This window comes from Muscardinus avellanarius (assembly GCF_963383645.1).
Source record: "Muscardinus avellanarius genome assembly, chromosome: 11".
Lineage (NCBI taxonomy): Eukaryota > Metazoa > Chordata > Mammalia > Rodentia > Gliridae > Muscardinus > Muscardinus avellanarius.
The window spans coordinates 623,325-640,641 of record NC_137797.1 but is presented as its reverse complement, the minus strand read 5'-3'; the positions used below and the strand labels follow the sequence as shown (position 1 = coordinate 640,641).

The window sequence follows — 17,317 nt, the reverse complement described above, 5'->3', positions numbered from 1 at the left end:
CAGCACAGTGCCATCATCCCTTCACGTCCACAGGGCTTGGTTCCAGGATCCTCATGGATGCCAAAGCCTACGATACCCAGGTGCCCTGTGAAATGGCGCAGTGTTGACATAAGCTTTTGTATATCCTCCCCTATACTTTCAAATGATCTCTAGATTACTTACAACGCTTAATACAATACAAATGCTTTGTAAGTAGTTGTATAGCCTGGCGTGGTGGTACACACCTGTAATCCTAGTACTTGGGAGCCTGAGATGGGAGGATTGCAGGTTCAGTGACAATCTCAGCAACCTAGCGAGACCTGGTTCAAAACAAAAAATAGAAAGGGCTATGGGGAGCCGGGTATGGTGGCACGTGCTTGTAATCCCAGCATTTGGGAGGCTTAGACAGAAAGATCACTGTTCATGGACAGCCTCAGTTACTACCTAGTGAGGCCCTTTGCAACTCAGTGAGACCCTGTTTCAAAAATAAAGAATTAAAAATAGGACTGGGGGTGGAGTCCAAGAGGTAGAATGCCCCTGGGTTCCATCTCCAGTACCGCAAAAAAATAAAAAATACAAAGGGTTAGGGTGTAGCCCAAAAGTAGAATGCCCCTAGGCTCCATCTCCTAGTACCAAATAAATCAGGTGCAGTGGCACCTACATATAATTTTAGTACTTGGGAGGTTGAGACATGAGGGTCACCGGTTTTGGGTGAGCCTCAGCAACTTAACAGGACCCTGTTTCAAAATAAAAAAAAAATAAAGCCAGATATAGTAGTGCATGCTTGTGATCCCAGCATTTGGGAGGCTAAGACAGGAGGATAATGGTTCAAAGATAGTCTCAGCTACTTGGGCCCTTTGCGGTTCAGTGAGACCCTATTTCAAAATAAAGAATAAAAAATAGGGCTGGGGGTGTAGCTCAGAGGTAAAATGCCCCTGGGTTCAATCCCTGATATAAAGCGCACGCACGCGCGTGCACACACACACACACACACACACACACGTAAAAAAAATTTTTTTAATAGGGCTGGGGATATGGCCCAAAAGTAGACTCTCCTGGGTTCAATCCCTAATTCCATAAAATAAGAATAACATTGGACTTTGTGTTTTAATCAACTCAGACTCGAATAGCTATGATGCATAATTAAAAAGCAACATTGTTATCAGTGGTAATCCAATACTCACTGAGGTTGTTGGAATAGGAGGATCTTAGGTTCAAGGCCAGCCTCAGCAACTTAGTAAGAATGATCCTGTTTAGTGTTTTGCTTATGCTGTGATAGGTTAAAAACTTACCAGATTTATATAATGTTATCTTTAATTTTTAATCTCTTTTAAAGGTAGAGAAAATAAAAATTCTTCTGCGAAACATTGACTTGATGGACATAAAGGTTGGATCAGTAGAGGAGTTTCAAGGGCAAGAATATCTGGTCATCGTCATTTCAACTGTAGGTATCCTGTCTGTGCTGTGGCTTGAAGGTGTGTGATGTTTATTGGGTGCTGGCACCTTGCTTGATCCCTAGCATGGATCATACTGCAGGGTGGGGATCTTGTAGACCCAGCTGCCACCAGTGCAGTGACTGTGGAGAGTTATTTAATAAACGCCTCTAAGCCCAGGAGACGGAGGTGAGAAGAGGCCAGGAGGAAGCACTGAGTGTGTGAGGAAGGGCAGTCGACAGATGTGCAGAAAGAGGTGGCAGCAGCAGGGCAGGGTCGTTCCAGGAGGAGCCACCAGCCACGGGCCTCGGCAGCTCCGTCCAGGGCCAGCGAGAGCTGAGGCTGGCTCTCAAGACGCCGTCCTCTACTTTTAAATTAACTTACTTGAGTGGTACATGTTAATTATAGATAAATCAGTCCAAATACAAAAAGAAAATAAGGCTAGGCACAGTGGGACACACCTGTAATTCAGCTTCTTGAGAAGCCTGAGGCAGCATGATCACAGATTCAAAGCCAGCCCGGGCAGACTGCCAAGACCCTGTCTCAATATATTTTTTAAAAAGGGGTTGGGGATGCATCTCAGTGGTAGAGTACCATGTGTTCAGTCTCTAGCACAAAGAAAAGAAGGAAGAAGAAAAAACCACCTAAACCCTACCACTTGGGTCTTTCTGTCTGTGGATAGAATGCCCGTGAGTCTGTGCTCCCCATTTTTTAACCAAAAATGGGTGGTGCTGCTGTTTACCCTCTAAATGTCTTTGTGTATCCAGAGTTCTTTTCATCCCCAAAAAGACTTACAATGACATTTTTATTCATCTCTTTGTTTTTCAGGTCCGTTCAAATGAAGATAGGTTTGAAGATGATCGGTATTTTTTGGGTTTCTTATCTAACTCAAAAAGATTTAATGTTGCAATCACCAGACCCAAGGCCTTGCTGATCGTGCTAGGAAACCCTCATGTGCTTGTCAGAGTGAGTGCGGGGCACAGGGCTGCGACTCCCTTGCGGGGAGGGGCTCAGGAAGGGCCAGGTCACTAGCAGGGACCACTGGGCCGACTGCGGCCTAGGCCTACGAGCAGCCCAGGCGTGGCTGGCCTCACCCTGCTTCCTGCTCCCACAGGACCCCTGCTTTGGCGCTTTGTTGGAGTACAGCGTTACAAATGGCGTTTACACTGGGTGCGATCTCCCTCCCGAGCTGCAGGCTCTCCAACAGTGAGTGCCCCTGCTGCCTTCCTGAAGGATGGGCTGGCTTTCTGACCCCCCCCCCCTTCTCTGCTGGTCCTCACTCAGGACCCCCCACTCCACACCTGTTGCAGCCCCTGGATGGCAGTGGCAGCTCTCCCCTGGACACTTGAGGTCCCTCGCACATAAGGAGGGAAAAAAGAGCCTAGGGAGAGCTGCACTCCATGCACTGGCTTCTCCCTGCAGCTGTGAGTAGATGGCAGTCACTCCTGTCCATGGCGCCACTCCCCAGGACAAAGAAGAGTCGGGCCCACGTGCAGAGATGACGCCCGGGCCTGTGGATCCCTGGTCCTGCTGGTTGTGTTCTTGTTTCTGTCGGGTCCATGTCTCCTGCAGTCCCCTTGTCTTGTACCCATGAGTGTTGGTGGGGAGGAACGGCCATGTTGGCCAGGCTGCCCCTGCCCCTCTCACTGCTGACCTCGATACACGCCAGCTTGTTTCTGTCACTGGGCAGTCACTGCCACTAGCACCCCCAATAAACATTCAAGTGAACCCAGCCCTTCCACCTCAGAATGTGCCTGTGTCTGTGATCAGGGGCCCGCGGGGCCTCTCTGTCCTTGCTGGCTGCAGTCTCGAGCTACCTGGCCCTCCTCTGCTCCCTCCCGAGTCAGACCTTCCAGGAAGCAAGCAGGTCCCCAAATCCACACAGCTGGAGCTGCAGGCCACAGCTGGCCATGCACAGCCACAGCGTCAGGCGAGGCTGGCCCGGGCCAAGGGCTGCCTCGGGGCTAGTGCCTCTGAGGAGAAGGGCGCAGTGGGCAGGGACTGCCTGGGCCTGCACCACGGAGAGCCCCAGCTCTTGGATGTCCGTGAGTGGCGGGCTCCCTGCCAGTCATGCCAGACTGAGTGCAGAAGTAGAATGTCCGAGCCCTGTGCCCTGGCTACCTCACTGTGGAGGCCTTGCTGCTGAAGTGCAGCCCTTGAGATGGGCCCTTTCAAAGTCCATGGGGGCCATGCCTGTAATCTCTGTGCTTGGGAGGCTGAGGCAGGAGGACCGCAGGTTCATGGCCAGCCTCAGCTACTTAGGGCCTGTGCAACTAAGACCCTGTTTCAAAGTAAATAAATAAAATAGGGCTGGGGGTATAGCTCAGAGGTAGAATGGCCCTTGGTTCCATCCCTAGCACCACTAAGTCCAAGAAGGAGCAGTGCCAGGCCTAGCCCTTTGTGAGCAAGTGTGGAATCTGCATGGCTAATGAGGCTCTTCCAGTTCTGCAGTACCCCTCCCTCCACAGGACAGGACTGCTCTACCCAGACTTGATGGAGCCTAGAGGGGCCTGCAGGGGCTGGCCCAGTGCCATGGTGAAGCCCCTGTCCTGACCTGCAGGCCTGCACCCTTCTTGTATCCCCCACAGAGACACCCAGCCCTGTCCACGTGCAGCACTAGGGCCAGGGGGCCAGAGGGACCAGCCCTAGAGAGGAAATGGCTGGGGCCTTCCACCCCGGGGGACCAGAATGGGCAAGGTGCCCGCTCCAGGAAACAGCACCTTGGGGAGGCGCTTGGTCCCGATGGAGCTGAGCAGCTCAGGCCAGCATTGTTTCTGCTCCTGTGTCCACCCTACTCGGCAGTGGCAGGATGCATCAGCACAGCCCGAGGAGCCTCCAGCAACCTTTGCCTCTGTCTTCCTCCCACCCTGGGCCTCAGGGCCTCTGCATTTTCTTCTCTGTTTAAAGCCTGGTGCAGCAAGGTGTGGTGGCACACGCTTGTAATCCCAGCATTTGGGAGTCTGAGACAGGAGGGTACAGATTCACTGACAGCCTCAGCCTGGGGGCTCTTGGGAGAGAGGGAAGGAGGCCCTGCCCGTGCGGGAGGCAGAGCTGCCCAGGCCTGCAGCAGCCACTGAGAAGCCAAGTACCGCCTGCATGGAGGCTTTGAGTTATAATTATGTGCCGGAGAGCCCCTGAAAGAAACTTGAAAACCACGTGTCTCCTTGGGGTTTTGTTTTTGCTGTTGTTTGTTTTTGTGGGTCTGGGGATGGAACCCAGAGATGTTCGACCTCAGAGCTACATCCCCTCCCTTATTTTTTTATTCTTTATTTTGAAACAGGGTCTCACTGAGTTCACAAAGGGCCTCACTAAGTAGCTGAGGTTTTTGTGAACCATGATCCTCCGGTCTCAGCCTCCCGAATGCTGGGATTACAAGCGTTTGCCACCACGCCCGGCCTTGTTTGTTTTTAAGTTATCTAAGTTTTCCCTTTGTGTGCGTGTGTATGCATGTGTGTGCGTGTGTGACTTGGGATTGAACCCAGCAACATTCTACTTCAGAGCTACACCCCCAGCCCATTCTATTTTTTTTGTCTTGAAACAGGGTCTTGCCAGGTTGCTGATAATTCCTGCAGCCAGCCGGGTGTGGTGGCGCACCCTTGTAATCCCAGTACTTGAGAAGCTCAGACAGGAGGATTGAAGGTCCATGGCCAGCCTCAGCTACTTAGTGAGGCCTCCACAACTTAGTGAGACCCTGTTTCAAAATAAAGAATAAAAAGTAGGGCTAGCCCGGCATGATGGTGCACGCTTGTAATCCCAACATTTTGGAGGCTGAATCAGGAGGATCACAGTTCACAGACAGCCTCAGCTACTTAGCGAGGCCCTTTGCAACTCAGTGAGACCCTGTTTCAAAATAAAGAATAAAAAACAGGGTTAGGAGTGTAGCTCAGAGGTAGAATGCCCCTGGGTTCCATCCCCACTACCACACACACACACACACACACACACACACACACACACACACAAAATCCCTGCAGCTAGTCTTGAACCTACAATCTTCCTATCTCAGCCTGAGTACTGAGATTACAGGCACGTACCACAGCATCCAGCTTCCTTCACTTTTTTGTTTGTTTGTTTGTTTGTTTGTGGGTCTGGGGATGAAACCCAGGAACACTCACCTTTGAGCTACACCCCCAACCCTGTTTTTTATTCTTTATCTTGAAACAGGGTCTCACTAAGTTGCAGAGGGCCTCACTAAGTCGCTGAGGCTGTCTGCGAACCATAATCCTCCAGTCTCTCAGCCTCCCTCCCGAATGCTGGGATGACAAGCGTGAGCCACCACACCTGGCTTAGCTTCCTTCACTTTTTTTTTTTTTTTTTTTTTTTTGTGGGTCTGGGGATGGAACCCAAAGGCATTCTATCTCCGAGCTACACCCCTTGCCCAATTTTTTTATTCTTTATTTTGAAAACAGGGTCTCACTGAGTTGCAGAGGGCCTCACTAAGTCGCTGAGGCTGTCTGCGAACCGGGATCACAAGCGTGCGCCACCATGCCCGGCTAAGGTCTTTCCCAATGCACTGTAAGTACTGCAAAGCTTGTTGGTTTCTGGGGTGAAGTGAAAGTGACAAGGTACATGTAGTACTGCCGTAACCCAGGAGGCCAGGACACCAGTGGGCTGTTCCCCACTGGAATCTTTGCGGCTGCTGCTCCTCTTGCTCAGTCCCATCCCATTCCCAAAGGCCTGTATCCCAGTGCAAAACCTGATGATTTAAAAGTTGAAGGCACCACTGTCCTTTCTGTTCTCCTAGGCACGTAATGGAATTTGCCCCCCCCCCGCCCCAAGCCTCAGGTGGTGAAGACGGTTGAGTTCCAGGCAAGGAAGCTTTAGGGTGAGGTGCCACTCACTGCCCCCTGCTAGCCACCTAGCTGCACACTGGGGTGGTGGATGACACTTCTCCAGTAAGGATGTGAAGCCAGAGGCCCCTGGAGTTCTGAGTCTGCAGGGCTGGGGAGCACCTGGAGCTGCTTAGGCCATGAAAAAGTGGGGAGCTCTGCATGGTGGCTCGTGCCTGCAATCCTAGTACTTGGGAGGCTGAAGCAGGAAGGTCACAAGTTTAAGGACAGCCTCAGCAACCTAGCAAAACCCTGTTTCAAAATAAAAAGGGCTAGGGGTATAGCCTGAAAAGAGGTAGAATGCCCCTGGGTTTAAGCCCCTACACAACAAAACTAAGTAAGTAAAAAGTGGGGTTTTGTTTGTGCAGCCTCGCCTGTCCTGTCCTAGCTAACAAGCACATCTTCAGTCCCTCGTTTGCTTCCTTAGAGACAAAATATGCTTATACACTGAGGACTCATTTGACTTGTGAGACCATGAGACTGAAAGAATATGGTGGTGAGAATTCATCGTTCCCCTGTGGCTCTGGGGATGGAACCTCCCAGCTAAATGCCCAGCCCTTTTTTTTTTCTTTTCTTTTTGAAATGGTCTTCTAGATCTCGTGATCCTTCTATCTCTGCCTCCAAGCAATGGAATGATAGGCCTGCTGCGCCACTCCTGACTTATGTGTTGTTCTGGCTTTTTTTAATTTTTATTTTTATTTTTTATTTTTTGGTACTGGAGTTCCTGGAAACCCTTCTACCTCTGGGCTACACTCCCAGACCTATCTTTTTATATTTTTTATTTCGAAACAGGGTCTCTTAAGCCAGCAAGGCTGGCTCCGAACCAGCGCGATCCTCCTGTCTCCGCCTCCCAAGAATGGGGATTACAAGCCTGCGCCACCACGCCCGGCTATTCTGGCTTTTTTGTGTATATGTGTCTGGGGATGGAACCCAGAGGCATTTGACCTCCGAGCTACACCCCCTGCCCAATTTTTTTATTCTTTATTTTGAAACAGGGTGTCACTGAGTTGTGGAGGGCCTCACTAAGTAGATGAAGCTGTCCGCAAACTGTGAGCCTCCCAAATCCTGGGATTACAAGCATGCGCCACCACGCCCGGCTTCTGACTTACCTGTCATTCTTACCATTAATTGTAAGAACCCAACCAAAATGACACATATTACTAGACTTCATAAATAATGTGGAGGCGAGGTTGAATTAAAATGCATCACTTGGGGGCACTGAGGATGGAACCCAGAAGCATTCCACCTCTAATCCACACCCCAGCCTCCCTTTTTCTAAGATCCTGAAACAGGGCCTTGCTGCATTGCTAAGGCTGGCCTTGAACTTGGAATCCTCACTGAGCAGTTGATGTCTCCGGGGGAGGATATCACTTAGGGCTGGAATGAGACAGCCTGACATTACATTTTTCTGGTTTCCACCTTCATGGATCTTAAGAGTTGAGAAAACTTGTTCTCCTCATTAAGAAGTGGGGTTGAAAGTTTACTGTAGTACTCTCCCGGCCAGTCAGGAACCTGCTGGTCAGATCAGCGCTGTTTGTGCTGCTTGTCCCCATAAGGACAAGCTGTTCCCCTAGTGCAGCTTTTTCCCCACACAGGACTTGGGAAGGGCTCCTGCAGTCTGGGCTGCCTAATGTGAGGACCCCAGATGTGGCGGCCATTCTCCACCCCTCCGTGTATTCCCCTTGGAAGGCCTCCAGAGTGTAGAGAGGTCGGGGCCTCTGAAGAGTTGAGCCCCCTCTCCAGGAAGCTGTTAAGAACCTCTGCCCTGGTCCCCACCCACGTGTGCCCAGGACTCTTCAGGAGCAAGGGCAGCGTCAGGTGTGCTGCAGGGTGGGGGCCTGGGGCCTCACTCAGGCTCCTGATGCTTCCTCTGCTATATGGCAATAACTGTCCAGAGACTGGCAGGGTACAGGCTTCCATCTACTCATCCGCCACTGGCACTTAGCAACCACTGTGTTCCAGATGATGCCCCAGGCATGGGGGTGGCACCAAAACGCTGCAACTCTGCAACCTGGCACACCAGCTCAGCACAGCTGAACTCAGGAGCATCCCCTGTGCCAGAACAACCCATAAAATGCACAACAGAAAATTAGGATGCTGTTTATAGAGAAGAGCTATGATGCATCTAGGAGATAATCTAGTGAACTAATGCAGTAAGCCCTTTGCAGAGGGAGCATCTGAGTCCCATCACAAGACACACCTAAGTAGATGGAGAGATGTGCTGTGTTCTTGGAAGGTATTGTTCAGGACATACTTCAGCTCTCCTTAAGTCTGTACATCCAAGGCAGCCTCAGTGCTCAGAAACGTGACCAAGTCATTCTGAAAACATGGGAAAGTAAATCCATGAATACCTATGTCAGGATTGAAAGAGAGTGGGCATGCATGCCCATCCACGTGTGGAGGTGTGGCTCCAGTCCTGTTACAGGAACACAGGTGAAGGGCTAGACTCGGCAAGAACACAGAAACCCGCCTGGGATGTGGGGCTTGCTCTGAGGAAGGGCCTGAAGAGCGCGCTTCCTTGGCGCTGGGAAGCCAGCTCCCGGTGTGGAGGAGATGGGCTGCCCGCTACCTGTGAGCATTCTTCCTGCTAGACAGACAACAAACGCCATGGTATTTGCTTCGATTGCAATCTACGATACAGTAATCTGAAATCTTCAAATTACATGCCATCCTGAATTGATTCACCTCAAAATAGAAACCAGCCTGTGGTTTGTGTGTGTGCGTGTGCGTGCGTGCGTGCGTGCGTGCGTGTGTGTGTGTGTGTATTGCTAGGGATGGAACCCAGGGGCATTCTACCTCTGAGTTACATCCCCAGCCCTATTTCATTTTATTATTTGTGTGTATATGTGTGTGTGTGTCACTGGGGATTGAACCCAGGGGCATTCGAACTCCAAGATACACCCCCAGCCCTATTTTATTTAATTTGCAACAGGGTCTCACTAGGTAATGAGAGTCTCACTACTTGCTGAGACTGTGCTTGAACCTGTGAACCTCCTGTCTCAACCTCCCAAATACTGGGATTAGGAACATGCCTAGCTATTTTATTTTGAAACAGTGTCTCACTAAATTTCTGAGGCTGGCATAAACCTGCGATCCTCCTGTCTCAGCTCCTAAAACAAACTCCTTTTGTAATGCCTGTTCTCTGAAGCCTGAATGACTGAAAGGCACACCATTACACTTGTACAGGGACCCTAGAATGTCTCTGTGACATCAGAAAAGAAAGGTACACCATTACCCTTGTACAGGGACCCTAGAATGTCTCTGTGACGTCAGAAAAGACAAAACTACAAGCCAGAAAGAGGTTTTTTGGGGGATTGAACCCAAGGGCATCTATCTCTGAGCTACACCCTCAGCCCTATTTTTTATTTTATTTTTATTTTTTGGTGGTACTGGGGGTAGAACCCAGAGGCTTTCTGCCTCTGGACTATACTCCCAGACCTACTTTATATTTTATTTGGAAACAGGGTCTCACTAAGTTGCTGAGAGCCTCACTAAGTAGCTGAGGCTGGCTTCAAACCTGTGCGATCCTCCTGTCTCAGCCTCCCAAGCACGGGGATTACAAGCACGTTCCACCATGCCCAGCTTTTATTCTTTATTTGGAAACAAGGTCTAAGTTGCGGAGGGCCTTGCTAAGTAGCTGAGACTGGCTGTGAACCTGTAATCCTCCTGTTTCAGCCTACCAGATGCTGGGATTACAAGCATTCACCACCAGGCCCAGCGTGAGAGATGATTTTGACCCCATCAAAATTAAAGATCTCTCCAAGTGTGATAGTGCACATAATCCCAGTAGTTGGAAAGTTGAGACAATCGCAGGTTCAAAGCCAGCCTCAACAATTTAGTGAGGCCCTCCACAACTTAGCAAAACCCTGTTTCCAAATAAGAAATAAGATCGGGCTGGGGGTTTAGCTCAGAGGTAAAAGGTCTCTGGGTTCAATCCCCAGTGCCACACACACACCAAAAAAAAAAAAAAAAAAAAATTAAGGATCTCAACAGGCTTGGTGCTATATGGCAACTTAATACCCCCTCTTTTTTTTTTTTTTTTTTTGGTGGTACTGGGGTTCCTGGTAGCCCTTCTACCTCTGGGCTACACTCCCAGACCTATTTTTATTTTTTTTAATTTGGAAACAGGGTCTCTTAAGCCAGCGAGTCCGGCTCCGAACCAGCACGATCCTCCTGTCTCCGCCTTCCAAACACGGGGATTACAAGCGTGCGCCACCATGCCCGGCTTAATACCCCACTTTAAAAAAAAAATGAGCCAGGCATGGTGGGGCACACTTGTAATCCCAGTACTTGGGAGGCAGACACAGGAGGATCACAGGTTCACGGCCAGCCTCATCTACTTAGGTAGGCCTCCACAATCTAGTGAGACCCTGTTTCAAAATAATAAATAGGGCTGGGGATGTAGCTCAGAGATAGAATGCCCCTGGGTTCAATTCCCAGTACCAAAAAAAAAAGAATAGTTTGGAGATACATACAATTTTTGGAGCCCCATGGATAAAGCAAACAGCCTTGGAGGGGCACGCACAGCTGGTTCACAAAGGGCCAACATCTGGTTGGGACAAGGAAGTGTAGCCTACCAGAGAAAGATGGGAGCCCAGAGGCATGGTCAGGGCTTGAGCCACCAATGTGCACAAATTCTAGGCAGACCCCAGATTCCGAGGGCCACCTCCGCCACAGAATGGGGACACTGGAAGGCAGTGTGGTCCCTGGGCAGCCAAGGTGGGTGTGACTGGCCCGGCCCTTCTGCAAAGCTCAAGGTCACAGGCAACCCCACCGTGGGGAACCTGAGTGATGGGTGTCTGGGGCTTGTGGGGCTGGGCGAGCTGGCCCAGAGGCAGTAAGTGGAGAGTGAAGTCCACGCAGGAGCGCGTCCATCAGATGGAGGGCCTTTAGGGCAGACAGGGAAGACTTCAGTGACAGGGCAAGCTGGCGGAAGGTCCAAGGACTCCAGGCAAACGGCGCCTTCCCAACCCAGAGGAAGGGGCAGGGCCCCCGGCGCCTAGGCGACACTCGGGCCGGCCGCGGGCAGGGATGCGCGGGGCGTCGGGCAAGGGCCAGGACGGGGGCCGGCGGTGCTGGCCAGAGGGAGCGGCGAGGCTGGGGAGCCGGCGGCCCGCTCGGCTGCGGTCTGGGCGCCGCGCGGCCGCGGAGGGGCGCGGGGAGGGCGGGCGCGCCGACCCCCCTCCGTGGCAGCGAGCGCGATCTGCTAAGTCATCGCGGCGCCGCAGCTGCGCGGGGGGCGGAGCCGGCGCGGCCGCCGCAGGTAAACAGCCCCGCGGGACGGGCCGGCCCGGGGAGCCGGGGGAGCCGGCTCCCGCCGCCCCGGGAGGCTCGCGGGCCGGCCGGCCGGCTGCTGCGCGGCGCGACCCCGGGGCGGCGGCGCCCGCGCCCGCGCCCGCGCCCGGGCCGCGCCCCGCGCCCCGCGCCCCATGCACCACCTCCTGGAGCAGTCGGCGGACATGGCGACCGCGCTGCTGGCGGGCGAGAAGCTGCGGGAGCTGATCCTGCCGGGCGCGCAGGACGACAAGGCGGGCGCGCTGGCCGCGCTGCTGCTGCAGCTCAAGCTGGAACTGCCGTTCGACCGCGTGGTCACCATCGGCACGGTGCTCGTGCCCATCCTGCTGGTCACCCTGGTCTTCACCAAGAACTTCGCAGGTGAGCGCGCCCGACCCCGCCCGCGGCCTCGGGACCTTGGGCCACACCCCGCCGGCCGCTGCCCCCAGGACCCTGCCGCTCGCTGGGCGCCCGGCACCTGCGGCTCGGCCCCGGCCGGTCAGCGGGCAGCTGGCACAGCAGGTCCTAGCGGTCGGAGCAGGGGTGAGGGCCAGAGAGGACCCGCCAGGGCTGAGGAGGGGAGCCCCTGCCGGCCTTAGAGGGAGGCAGGGTACCGGACGGCCAGAGATGCCGAGGGAGGGACCAGGTCAGCGGGGCTCCCGCCACACTCAGGTGTGCAGCCCCTGCCGAGAAATGGCCGGAGAGGGCGGCCAGTCTGCGAGGCGCTGGGGACCAGGCTCCTGGCCCCACATTCCTTCCTGGGTGGAGAGAGACAGGTGGAGGTGGGCGGCTGGAGGCAGGAAGTGCCCCCCCCAGGTTGGTGGAGGCAGGGAGGCTGGGGTCTAGGTGTTCACCAGCCATGCAGGAGGGGGGCTGTTGGGCTCCAGTGCCCCAAGGCCCAGCTCTGTCCTCCACATCTCCTGGGCAACCGGGTGCCTTGGCACCCGGTTCTTCATGGACCCCACAGTGCCCAGGCTTTAGGAGACCCGGTGATCTGGAGACGCTAGCCAGACCCGACACCTGGCCTCATCCAGGCTGCCCAGCCCCACCGGGGGATGGAGGACGCTGCTGCTCTCCCTCCTTGGACACTGGCTCAGCAGTCAGAACCAAGCAAGTGCACGTGTGCGCAGTGGGGCCTCGGGTCAGGCCTGGGTGTGCACACCCAGGCCCCATGGGACCTCGTGCCACCTGCAGTAACAGCCACAGCTGGAGGGCTCAGAGCAGCAGACGGCCAGGCATGGCGCTGCACACCTGCAGTTGCAGTGCTTGGGGGCTGAGAACAGAGGATCGAGGCCCGCCTCAGCAATTCAGTGAGGACCTCGGCAGCTTGGGAGACTCTGCTTCAAACTAAAAAGGGCTGGGGTAGTTCAGAAGCAGAGTGCTTCTGGTTTCAATCCCCATTACCAAAATACAAAACAGAAACAGCTTTCTCTCAGTTCTGGAAGCCAGGAATGGGAACTCCAGGTGTGGGCAGGGCGGCTCCCTGGAGATGCTGCCCTGCCCTAGAGGAGAGCCTCCACCCCTCCCATTCAAGCACTGGCTGCTTCTCCTCTGGCTTCAGGACGGGCAGTGGCTTCCTGGGCTCTTCAGAGTCCTGGAGCCTCATGGACCCGGAAGCATCCGGGGTCTCCCAGATACCCACCAACTGCCGGCAGAGGCAGACCCGTCAGGCCCTTTGCTTTGCAGGCTGAGCCCCCATGGGGTGGAAGGCTGAAGCCCGAGTATGAAAACTCCAAGCAGACCTTCCCTGGGGCCATATTTGGGGGTTGAGAGGCACAGCCAAGGGGTGGCCCAGGTGACTGTGGCCTGGTGCCTGGGGGTGCTGGCCTTGATATGTGCAGAAGAGGTGTGAGGGGCTGGAGCCTCCAGATTCTCTGGGAAAAAATAAAATGCCAATCCCAGCACTGGGCTGAGCGCAGCCTGGTGTCCTTTGCTGTGCCCCACCTCCATTCAGCTTTGGTGGCAGATGCTGGAGCCCAGCCGGTGAGCCTTCCGTGACTGCCCTCCTACATCAGGTCCCCGGCTTGCCCCTTCCCACATGTGGGGTCTTAGAGAGACACCCCTCTCTTTTCTCAGAAGTTGAGCAACCATGGCCACCTCTGGCCATACAGGAGCATCTGTCCCCCTCCCAACTCACAGAGGACTCCCTGGCCCAGCACCGAGGCACACACCTAGAATCCCAGCTACTTAGGAGGCGGAGAAGGAGGGTTGCAAGTTGGAGAGCACCTTGGCAACTTAGTGAGACCCTGTCTTAAAAAGAGCTGGGAGCTGGGTGTGGTGGTGAATGCTTGTTATTCTAGTACTTAGGAGGCCGAGAAGAAGGATTGCAGGTTTGAGAGCCTCAGTAAATAGTGAGACTCTCATCGACTTAGCAGGACCCTGTTTTGAAGTAAAAATAAAATAGGGGGACAAGCATGGTGGCGCACACTTGTAATCCCAGTATTTGGGAGGCTGAAACAGGAGGATGGCGGGGGTTCGAAGCCAACCTTAGCTACTTAGTGAGGTTCTCAGCACCTTAGTGAGACCCTGTTTCCAAATAAAAATTATAAAATAGGTCTGGGAGTATAACCCGGAGGTAGAAGGGCCCTGGGTTCCGTCCCTAGTGCCACACACACACACACACACACACACACACACACAAATTAGAGCTGGGGTGTAGCTTGGATCCTCAAGGCTGTGATCCCCCTGTCTCAGCCTCCTAAGTTCTGGGATCACAGGCATGCACCACCATGCTTGGCTGTGCACATTCTTTGAGGTACAGGTCATCTCCTGGAGCTGGCAGGGGCCCTCCTCAACCCCCAGGGCAGGGATGGGGCAGAGGCTGGCCTGGCCGGGGGGAGGGGTGTCTCTTCCCGAGCAAAGCTGAGGTTATTTGGGGGGGGCCACGGGGAGAGGCCAGTGGCCCGTGTGGGAGAGGGGCAGAGCACAGAGGTGACCAGGTCCACCGTGCCCTTCACCCCAGCCCGCCTCCCCAGGCCGGCCCCACCTCTTGCTCCAGCCGCATCTGTTCTCTGCCCCCAGAGGAACCCATTTACTGTTATACCCCGCACAACTTCACCCGCGATCAGGCGCTGTACGCCCGCGGCTACTGCTGGACGGAGCTGCGGGACGCGCTGCCCGGCGTGGACGCCAGCCTGTGGCCGTCGCTGTTCGAGCACAAGTTCCTGCCCTACGCTCTGCTCGCCTTTGCCGCCATCATGTATGTGCCCGCGCTGGGCTGGGAGTTCCTGGCCTCCACGCGCCTCACCTCGGAGCTCAACTTCCTGCTGCAGGAGATCGACAACTGCTACCACCGGGCGGCGGAGGGCCGTGCGCCCAAGATCGAGAAGCAGATCCAGTCCAAGGGGCCCGGCATCACGGAGCGGGAGAAGCGCGAGATCATCGAGAACGCGGAGAAGGAGAAGAGCCCCGAGCAGAACCTGTTTGAGAAGTACCTGGAACGCCGGGGCCGCAGCAACTTCCTGGCCAAGCTCTACCTGGCGCGGCACGTGCTCATCCTGCTGCTCAGCGTGGTCCCCATCTCCTACCTGTGCACCTACTACGCCACCCAGAAGCAGAACGAGTTCACCTGCGCGCTGGGCGCCGCCCCCGATGGGCCGGCGGGCGCGGGGCCCGCGGTGCGCGTGAGCTGCAAGCTGCCCTCTGTGCAGCTGCAGCGCATCATCGCGGGCGTGGACATCGTGCTGCTGTGCTTCATGAACCTCATTATCCTCGTCAACCTCATCCACCTCTTCATCTTCCGCAAGAGCAACTTCATCTTCGACAAGCTGCACAAGGTGGGCATCAAGACGCGCCGGCAGTGGCGCCGCTCGCAGTTCTGCGACATCAACATCCTGGCCATGTTCTGCAACGAGAACCGCGACCACATCAAGTCGCTCAACCGGCTGGACTTCATCACCAACGAGAGCGACCTCATGTACGACAACGTGGTGCGGCAGCTGCTGGCCGCCCTGGCCCAGTCCAACCACGACACCACGCCCACCGTGCGCGACTCGGGCATCCAGACCGTGGACCCCAGCGCCAACCCCGCCGAGCCCGACGGCTCCGCCGAGCCGCCCGTGGTCAAGCGGCCTCGCAAGAAGATGAAGTGGATCCCCACCAGCAACCCGCTGCCCCAGCCCTTCAAGGAGCAGCTGGCCATCATGCGCGTGGAGAACAGCAAGGCCGAGAAGCCCAAGCCGGTGCGCAGGAAGACCGCCACGGACACGCTGATCGCCCCGCTGCTGGACGCCGGAGCCCGCGCGGCCCACCACTACAAGGGTGGCGGGGGGGACGCGGGCCCCGCCGCCGACAAGAAGCATGCCCGCCACTTCTCCCTGGACGTGCACCCCTACATCCTGGGCACCAAGAAAGCCAAGCCCGAGGTGGCGCCCGCCGCCCTGCCCGCCTCCCGGAGCCAGGAAGGCGGCTTTCTGTCCCAGACAGAGGAGTGCGGGTTGGGCCTGGCCGCGGCACCCACCAAAGGTAGGGAGGAGAGTGGACCTCGAGAGGGCGGGGAGGGAGGGGTGCCGGGGACAGCGTGGGCGAGGCAAAGGGCTGAACAGGCCCACGTGGGTGGCAGGGCACAGGCCAGGGGAAGGCCCATGGGACCCCAACTCCCAGGACCCTTGGAAAGAAGCCCCCGCGCCCGGGAGGAGGCAGGGAGGGCAGGCTGCTGTGTGCAGGAGTCGCGGCCTCACCATGGAGGCCCAGAGGAGGGAGGACCGCCTCCTCCAGGGCCTGGGTGGGCAGCGGGTAGTGTGGAGTGTGAGGTGCCTCTTACCTGGCTGTTCACAGATGCTCCCCTCCCCGAGAAGGAAGCCCAGTACCCTGCAGACCCCGCCCGGGCCGCGCTCCCCTCGGGGACCCCGTTCCATGTCTGCTCGCCCCCTGCGGTCCCAGCTGCGGCCCCTCTGTCACCAGCCAACCCGGGCAAGGCCGACGCCCTCACCATCCTGAGCCGAAACGCCACCCACCCCCTGCTCCATATCAACACACTGTACGAGGCCCGGGAGGAGGAGGAAGGGGGATCCCGCGCGCCCCCGGACGTGGGCGACCTCATCACCATCCCTCCACCCCAGCAGATCCTCATTGCCACCTTCGACGAGCCAAGAACGGTCGTGAGTACTGTGGAGTTCTGAGGGGCGGCCTGCCCAGGCCGCTGGGAGCCCTCTGCATGTGCCGGGCGCCCGGCCACGCCCAACTGAGTGGCCGGTATCGCTCGCATCCCCAGCCTCCTGACCGCATGCCGTGGGGCTCAGCACCCTTCCACCGGGCTGGACCTGGCTCCGGGTGTGGGCTGGGCTTGGGCAGGCGGTGTGGCGCCCTGCCCACCCAGAAGCAAGCTCCACTGAGGTGCTGGGCTGCCAGGTGAAGAGTTTATTTTTTTAGTCGGTTTTGCTGTGCACTGAGGCCATGGCAGGACAGCTCAGCTCTGACCCAGGGCAGGCCAGGGGCGGGAAGGTGGCAGCAATTGTGGGACCATGCCCCAGGGGCCACCGCCTCGGGCTCAGCCCTGCAGGGACCTGAGGACCACGCTGGGTCCGGATCAACGTGCACTTTCTCCCTGTAGCCTAACATACACTTTATTTTACTATGATGACTGTAACTGACGAACGTATTTATCATCAGGAGACGTAGGGTGAGTTCAAGCAAAGGATGGCGCGTGTGAGCGGTGTGTGTGTGCTGGTGAGCGGGCACAGGGGCCCTGTGCGTGCGTGAGCGTGAGTGCGAGTGTGCAGGCGAGACTGCAGGTGCCGTGTGCCAGTGTGAGCGGGTGCGGCGAGCACGAGAGTGGGCACCGTGTGCATGCGAGTCCGCGAG

At 55.9% G+C, this 17,317-nt stretch overlaps 1 protein-coding gene across 2 annotated transcripts; it reads left to right on the top strand.

The window, feature by feature from the left end:
- Positions 1-11,670: 11,670 nt before the first annotated feature.
- Positions 11,671-16,635, top strand: PANX2 (pannexin 2; the record flags this gene model as incomplete). Of its 2 annotated transcripts, XM_080706626.1 has the most annotated exons (4): positions 11,671-11,896; positions 14,537-15,979; positions 16,292-16,493; positions 16,579-16,618. In XM_080706626.1, 4 exons carry the CDS (start codon positions 11,671-11,673, stop codon positions 16,616-16,618), a joined length of 1,911 nt encoding a protein of 636 aa, XP_080562752.1. The 2 variants fall into 2 exon arrangements, with proteins under 2 accessions (XP_080562752.1, XP_080562751.1); XM_080706625.1 differs by having other exon boundaries at positions 16,292-16,635.
- Between the last annotated feature and the right edge of the window lie 682 nt (positions 16,636-17,317).